This window comes from Stegastes partitus, unplaced genomic scaffold (assembly GCF_000690725.1).
Source record: "Stegastes partitus isolate 25-593 unplaced genomic scaffold, Stegastes_partitus-1.0.2 Scaffold604, whole genome shotgun sequence".
In the NCBI taxonomy this organism is placed as follows: Eukaryota; Metazoa; Chordata; class Actinopteri; family Pomacentridae; genus Stegastes; species Stegastes partitus.
In genome coordinates this window covers 213,739-222,001 of record NW_007578335.1, presented here as the reverse complement: position 1 = coordinate 222,001, position 8,263 = coordinate 213,739, and the positions used below count along the sequence as shown (strand labels likewise).

Below are 8,263 nucleotides of genomic sequence, written 5' to 3'. Positions count from 1 at the left end.
TTTGTAGCAGACTCTTTTTGTCTGTGCGTGTTTTGGAGGAGTAAATATCTTTCATGTTGCTATGCACTTGACAGTAAAAGCAGGCGTTGGGTTGAACAAAGAAGGAAGTTCTTAAAGAAAGGCCTTCCTGAGAGGTCACATGACCCTGAACACTGACAGAAACATCTGAGAGATTTCTTCAATATACTATTTGAAATTTTTAAAATACCTTAAACACCTGAACCTGTGCCAAAGGCTAGATTTCAGGGGAATTAAACTATTACTTCACAGCAAATTAATTTCCATACTGTGTTCATAAAGGAAACGTTGCAGTACATGGGTCCTCATTCATCATCATTTGTGCTTCAATTAGACTTTCTTACATTCACTGTTGCCTTCATTCAGGGAACTGCAGACACCCAGTGACTTTTTTTTTTGTTAGAAGAATAACTTGCATGACCGGATCACGCCGCCTCCTTTGCCTCCATCCCCAGTAGGAAACATGATGTTATGTGATGGGATCACGCGGGAGTCAGAAAATCCGGGTAGTCATGCGCTAATCCGGTATTTAAGGTCGACGGTTCAGCGGTTTGGGGGGGAATAGAAGCAAAGGCCTGCGAGGGCGCATGGAAGGGGGAGTTTTACACTCACTCGTTTGGCACAGAAAGTATTTCCTGGTGTGTTGAAGTGCTGCGCGTTTGTTTTTGGATGTTAGCTGAAGTGTGCGTCTGCAGGTAAATAATCCCGTGCGTAATCGACTCGAAAGCAGCCGTGCGTAAAAGTTGGCACCACTCTCTTTGGATAATGTGGCGGTGCGGTTTTTTGGTGCTCGTGGGCGCCGTGTTCGTGAGCGCTCAGTTCCCCAGGGAGTGCGTGACACCGGAGGGACTGAGGAGCGGACAGTGCTGCCCGTCGCCCTCCGGACTCAACAACGACCCGTGCGGCTCCAGCACCGGGCGCGGACAGTGCGTGTCCATTGCGGTGGACGCGCGTCCTCACGGGCCTCAGTACCCGCACGATGGACGGGACGACCGGGAACGGTGGCCCGTACGCTACTTCAATCGCACTTGTCAATGTAACGGGAACTTCAGCGGGTATAACTGCGGTCGGTGCAAGCACGGATGGAGCGGAGCCAACTGTGACCAGCGAGTTTCTGTTGGTGAGTCCTCCTGTTCCAAAGAATATCACAGCTGTATGAGCCAGAGATATAGATAGGCTGGAAAGTAGCTAGATTTGAAGCTGATGTGGATTTCTCAGTGGCATTTAAACCTCAGGATTTCTATCCATTTAATGTTGATCTAGCTATCAGTTTCGATCTCATAAAACTGGAATATTTTTAATAAAATTCAGATTAGGGCCCAGAAAAAAGTGCTCAGAAACTTATAATAAAAAAAAAAACGTAATTTGATTTCTCGGTCATTAAAAACTGATCCCCGGTTAACGCATGACTGATTGAGTTAATCCAATTTTTCCTCTCCTATAATCCCCCAGTGAGGAGAAACGTGATGCAGCTCAGCGCGGATGAGAAGCGTGCGTTCGTGAGCGCGCTGGACCAGGCCAAGCGCACGGTGCACCCCGACCTGGTGATCGCTACCCGGCACTACTCCAACATCTTCGGGCCGGACGGCACCAGCACGCTGTTCGAGAACATCACCATCTACAATTACTTCGTGTGGACGCACTACTACTCCGTCAGCAAGACGTTCCTGGGCGCGGGGCAGGCCAGCTTCGGGGGCGTGGACTTCTCACACGAAGGCCCCGGGTTCGTCACCTGGCACCGGTACCACCTGCTGCAGCTGGAGCGGGACATGCAGGTGAGGAGCTGCATGAGTGTGATGCAAACTCAAGACACAAAGCTTTGGCAACAGTCTGCCTCATTTTTTTTTGAGTTATGACAACTTCAAATGAAATTCTGCTCAACCAACATTGAGTTTAGGGAATTTTCTTTCCCACATAGGCACAATTACCCCCAAAAAATTAGCACCAAGCACCTTTTCCACAATATTTAAAATTATTTTAAGTGTTCATATCCTTAATCGTAACAAGTTGGGGGATTTTTAAGTTGGCAAATTAAATTAAAAACATAAATGAATGAATAAAGTTGGGGGTGAGAGGGCTTAAGGTGTCAAATAATGCAAAAAAAATTGAGTTTAATTTACACAAAATATTAATTTGATGCAAAATTTCTGTGTCAAATCCACCTGTTTAAATGTGTGCAACTTAAAAGGTTTATCTAGATCAATAAATGTGATTTTCTTTTAATGATGCATTTAACTAAGTGGTAGGAATATGTCCCCTGACTGACTTTTCAGAGTGTCTTTAATTAAGGAAAATATTCTAATCGGTTGAGCATCCTCTTGTTCCCGCCACTTGACTGCTTATCGACATCTTGAATTCACCAATACGTCACCAGCTAATAGCCCGTAGCCTGTTTGTTTTTGCATTTCCCCACAACCGCACCAGCGAGGAAATCATATCTGTGGATGCGATGTCACGCCTTAATAAGCGAGCGGCGTGCAAAATGTGACCAAACACTTCACGCGCTGAGGTTTGATTTGATCTGCGCGCCAACAACAACAGCAGCATCCAAAAGAAGCTCCGTCGAGTTCAGGAGCTGACAGACTGCACCTCTCGCCAAAGTGACGCTTGGAGAACGTTCATTATCGGTTCGGCTGCATCCGTCCGCCAGCTAAGCACAGAAAGTGAGACGGAGCCGCTGTGGGGATTTCAAGCCCTGACAGTGTGCTGGACTCCCGCAGAGCAACTCCATTCTTATCTTGTGCGAGTTTGTGGTGAATTCCTGCTCCCTAATTAGTCGCTTGTTTTTTCGCAAATCGGCCCCACTGGCAGCGTTGGAGGGAGAGCTCGCTTCTCGAAAGCAAGATATCAGCTAAGATGACTTAAAAAGTGTCTCCGGCTCTTTATCCAGACGCATTTAAATCACATCTGGGGGAGTGCGGGCCCTGGGTTTTAGCAGAGCGGTGGATTATTTTGTTCTGTTGGGGAGAAAACGTCTGTCTTGAGCTCCGTCTTAATGCCTGGTCTCATATCAGAAAGTGTAGAGTTTAAGGACGGTATTTATTTTTTTTGTCCTTTGAAGAAACCGTAATGCAGAATAAATGTAGAAAGTAATTCAGGGATGATGATGAGAGTCTAACTTTGAGCCTCATGAATATTCTTCGCCTATAAATCCTGTATTGACACATTTTGCTTTACCTGTATCTTAAGTTTCTCCGTTTCCACATCCATCAGGGATTCACGCCGCCGCATAAATTCTCGACTTTTGTCTTCGTATATATTTTTACACAGTGCACATAAATCATTTCCACAAAGGCGTTTGAAGAACCAATTTTCATTTATTGCACATTTGCTCATTCACCGTGAACAGATGTCGCCGCGACTGCCCTCAAAGCAGATCACAGTGTGTGAAAATACCTCATTTATTCTGTGCATTCTGACACCGTCACCGAGTTCTGGATACTTGTGAAAATACATTAAAATAAAGCCCGGTGCAGGTAAAAACTTTTAAGTCCTCACGCTCTCTAACCCAGCGTTTATTCACATCCAACAACCAGGACATGCTGCAGGACCCCTCCTTCGCCCTGCCCTACTGGAACTTCGCCATCGGTGGAAGCACATGTGACATCTGCACAGATGACCTGATGGGAGCCAGGAGCAGTTTTGATATGAATTCCCTGAGTCCCAATTCCATCTTCTCCCAGTGGAGGGTCCTCTGTGAGAGCGTGGATGACTACGACACGCTGGGAACCATCTGCAACAGTGAGCCTTTTGTTCGTTTATCATGACAGACACACTGGTGCCTTTTTTTTTTTCTTGTTTTGTTACAGAGCTTTTCTTTATTCTTCGAGAGCAGAGAAAATGCAGGCATGACGTCTGATATTCTGTCTCCTTCAGGCACCGAGACGGCTCCGATTAGAAGAAACCCGGCAGGGAACGTGAACAGGCCGATGGTCCAGCGTCTACCGGAGCCTCAGGACGTAGCGGACTGTCTGCAGGTTAACACTTTCGACACGCCGCCCTACTACTCCACCTCCTCCGAAAGCTTCAGGAACACCATCGAAGGTGAGCGGCTACCGGTCGTGCAGTCTTTCTACATTTACATGCAGCGCTTTCTTATGCCTTCTCTTGTTTTTTGTGCAGGCTACAGCGCCCCCCAGGGGAACTACGACCCCGTGGTGAGGAGCCTCCACAACCTGGCTCATTTGTTCCTGAATGGAACAGGAGGACAGACTCACCTCTCGCCCAATGATCCCATCTTTGTCCTGCTCCACACGTACACCGATGCGATATTCGACGAATGGTTGAGGAGACACAGTCCAGGTGTTTTAAAATCCGGTTAAAGCTCCAGCTCGTATTTGTTGTTTTTGCCACATTTAAGCTAACTGGATGTGCTTCCTCACAGATTCACTTGTGTATCCTGAAGAGAACGCCCCCATTGGTCACAACAGGCGCTACAACATGGTGCCCTTCTGGCCTCCGGTGACCAACTCGGAGATGTTTGTGACCGCTCCGGAGAACCTCGGTTACTCTTACGAAGCCGAATGGCCAGGTAGACATTCGGATTCACCTCTATCGCTGCCCCTTCAGCTGCTTTTAAAGGTAATAATCGTGTGCTTCCACCTTCCCAGGTCAAGCTTTCACTCTGACTGAAATCATCACCATGGCCATCGTCGCTGCTCTCGTCCTCGTGGCGCTCATCTTCACCGTCACCACGTGTGCCGTGCGCGCACGTTCGTACAAGATGGAGGGCCACCAGCCTCTGCTGGGGGATCAGTACCAGCGCTACGACGACGACAAAAGCCAGTCTGTGGTGTGAGATGGCCGACGTGCCACGCAGCTGTGTTTGAATCAAAAAATAAAACAAAGAATCCTTTTGCTTCGTTCATTTCCATACATCAGAAACTGGTGGAGTCTCTTTACAAATAGATGTCAACAGTTACCTTTTTTTTATCTCTAGTTTTTGTAAAGAAAAGGTGTTCGTTAGTCGGTAGGAGTGTGGCTTTGCAAACATCGCGAGAAGACTCTCTTGGGTTAAAGCGAATAGAACAAATGGAGCGCCAGGCCTCGACGGTGATGCCTTCTGTAGTTGAGTGTTTGATGTTTCACTTAAAAGGTGTAAAGAAGTGATCCTGAATGTTCACATTTACAGTAACGGAGAGAAGAACAGAGTAATATATGCACAAAAATAATAATTCAACTCCTGCCACATTCACAGGCTTTCCTGCTCTCTGTGTTTATTTTCGTTTAGCTGCACTAGTGCCAACGGCTCATGTCAGGGAGCCACGACGCCCACAAGGGGGTGCAGTTGTCCAATTTCTGAAACTCCCACCGGCAACAAACAAACAGTGCAGGTGATTCATGAGAAATGTAGCCAGGTTTTCCTTTTCTGTCTTTTTTTTTTTTATAAACTAAATTATACGTTAAGCAAAAAAATATATGAAATTGTGTGTTTCTCTGTTTTTACATTTATGTACGATGCTGTTGAATCTGGGTGCATGTCAAATTATGTCACTGATTAAATGTTATCGATACGACTTTGCGCATAAAGGTGAGCAATGAATGCCTCAAAGCCGCTTTATTTATTATTTTAATGGTCTGATTCTGCTGGTGTTAGAGGAAGTTGGTGAAACGTCAACCGGACATGTGAATACATCCAAATATACAGACTTAGAGAAACTTTCTAGGACCTTTGTTTGAACATTTTGCAATTTTTTTTTCATTTTTCTGGGCCCAGTAATTAAAAATGTGTCCTCTGTGGGAGCCATACGGTTTTCTATTTGTTCTCAGGAAATTTCCAGGCTGTGGAAGTTTCTCAGGATGTTGAACACGTAAAATGGCTTTTCCGGTAAGAACAATTTACAGGAAAAATAAGTAAACTCTGAATAAAATATCATCCGTGCAGCAACATATTTTCTGAATTCTGTCTGAACCGACACAGACTGACCAAGATGGTTTTAAAGTTCAGAGATTTATGAATGAAATAAAAATAAGAGTTAATAATTGATGTGAAAAGGTGCCACATGCACATTTAAATTAATTAAATCCCCAAATAAAAGGTACAAAAGAGGACAGTGGAGTACGCCATATCTGTGTGTGTGTTAAATCACCACAGATAGTATTAAATGAGACATGCTGATTGACAAAGGGATAAATATTTGAAAGCGATAAAAAACGCCAGTGTTGGTGCATCACATGTCCCTACAGAGAAAGGTCAGGAGACGCTTAGTGGCTCTGACAGGCAGCGGCACGTCAGTGGAAGTCTGCATAAGTGGCAGACGGTAACGGTCTGTGGCATTTCAGTGACACCTGAGCAGCAGTATGTGGCACCTTAGTTACTCCTCAGTGGCAGTATGTGGCACCTTAGTGGCAGTATGTGGCACCTGAGTGGCAGTATGTGGCATCTTGTGGTACCTGAGGGGCAGTATTTGACACTTTAGTGGCAGTATGTGGCATCTTGTGGTACTCGAGTGGGTGGCTGTATTTGACACCTTAGTGGTAGTATGTGGAAGTATATGGCACTTTAGTGTCAGTTTGTGGCAGTTTAGTGGCAGTATGTGGCACCTGAGTGGCAGTATGCAGCATCTGAGTGTCAGTATTTGGCAGCTTAGTGGCAGTATGTGGTACCTTAAGGCAGTATGTGGCATCTTGTGGTACCTGAGTGGCTGTATTTGACACCTTAGTGGTAGTATGTGGAAGTATATGGCACTTTAGTGTCAGTATGTGGCACCCCAGTGGCAGTATTTGGCAGTATGTGGCAAAATGTGACACCTGAGTTGCAGTATGTGCAGCCTGTGGCAGCTTAGTGGCAGTATGTGGCATCTTGTGGTACCTGAGTGGCAGTATTTGACACCTTAGTGGTAGTATGTGGAAGTATATGGCACTTTAGTGTCAGTATGTGGCACCCCAGTGGCAGTATTTGGCACCTGAGTGGCAGTATGTGGCACCTGAGTGGAAGTATGTGCAGCCTGTGGCAGTTTTGTGGCAGTATGTGGCATCTGAGTGGCAGCATATAGCACCTGAGTTGCAGTATGTGCAGCTTAGTGGCAGTATGTGGCATCTTGTGGTACCTGAGGGGCATCATTTGACACTTTAGTGTCAGCATGTGGCAGCCCGTGGCTCCTGAGTTGCAGTATGTGGCATCTGAGTGGCAGTACTTGGCAGTGTTTGGCAGTATGTGACACCTCAGGTACATTTCAGGTCCAGCTGCTGACCCTCTTGGCAGGTAAATCCTGAAGCCACAGGTTGTCTCTGAGCTGTCATTACCTGCCTGCGCCACTAGGAGGACCCGGGCCTGACTGCCCTTAGATGTTCAACTGTCACCTAGTGGCTGATTGAAGTGTTTTCCTTTAACATAAATAAATAGTTTTCCATCATTAATAAATGCATGAAAACAAATCAAGTCGTTATGAACACAGAGCGTCTTCACCGTCAGCCCCCGGTGTCTCCTCACCTGTCGGGTGTCCGGTTTCAGAGGACGCGTCCTGATGGGAGGGTCCACGGAGCGCGTGTTGTCGCCGCACTGAGCTCCCACTGGTCAGGGCCAGCACCGGGAGGTGTGTCGGAGCGGCGGCGGTGCTGTGGGTCCACCGTGGAGCCTCTGGCTGCTCACATCAGCCCGACAGCCGCTGGAGGAAGTTGTGATGCGCGCATGCCGCAACTTTCTGCGCGACTTCGACTCTTTGGATTTTGGCGTCTCCTCCGGCCAGCCTTCTGGGAAGCTCTGTCACTCCGCCCTCAGTCCGCTCTCACCATGGACGAGGACAGCAGCGTCCTGCCCGAACTCAAGGATTTAGAGACAAAGTTGGGTCGCAAAGTTCCGGACAGTCTCGTGCGGTCTCTCGCCGGCGGAAAACCCGGAGACAAGCACGAGAAGTCCGCGTCGGCGCATTCGGCCAGCCGCAAGTTCTGGGCTGATTCTGCGGATCTGGAGAGACTGGAGGGCAAAATGCTGTTCCTCAAACAAGAAATGGTGAGAAAACTGTCTATTAACTGTTAGAGTAGCTGTTAAAGTAGAGTTACAGCTGATTCAGTAGCTTTAAAATGCTACTAAATGTATCTTATATGTAGCCAATGCTAGTTTTATACACTTGTGCTATTACAAAGCTAGTTAGCTCTTTTTAAAATGTTGCTAAAGCTAATTATTTACCCACACATGTGATAAATAAATGCAAAAAAACACCTAAAATATGACTGCACCACAGCTAGTTTAGTGTAAAATAAGCATTTTTTTCCTACTTTCCCAGAGTCACAGTGAAGTCCTATC

The 8,263-nt window shown here is 46.6% G+C and overlaps 2 protein-coding genes across 2 annotated transcripts in view; both read left to right on the top strand.

Moving 5' to 3' along the window:
* Positions 1-597: 597 nt before the first annotated feature.
* LOC103362800 (5,6-dihydroxyindole-2-carboxylic acid oxidase) lies at positions 598-5,569 on the top strand. Its single transcript, XM_008289294.1, has 7 exons — positions 598-1,138; positions 1,471-1,793; positions 3,555-3,759; positions 3,895-4,062; positions 4,141-4,320; positions 4,403-4,549; positions 4,629-5,569. The coding sequence occupies exons 1-7, from the start codon at positions 784-786 to the stop codon at positions 4,814-4,816; spliced, it is 1,566 nt and encodes a 521-aa protein (XP_008287516.1). The 5' UTR covers positions 598-783; the 3' UTR covers positions 4,817-5,569.
* A 2,018-nt stretch (positions 5,570-7,587) lies between these two features.
* Positions 7,588-8,263, top strand: part of lurap1l (leucine rich adaptor protein 1 like) — a 10,034-nt gene continuing 9,358 nt past the window's right edge. Inside the window, exon 1 of the mRNA XM_008289293.1 lies at positions 7,588-7,969. Within this exon, the coding sequence (XP_008287515.1) occupies positions 7,649-7,969 (321 nt within the window). The 5' untranslated portion in view covers positions 7,588-7,648. The remainder of the gene's footprint in view (positions 7,970-8,263) is intronic.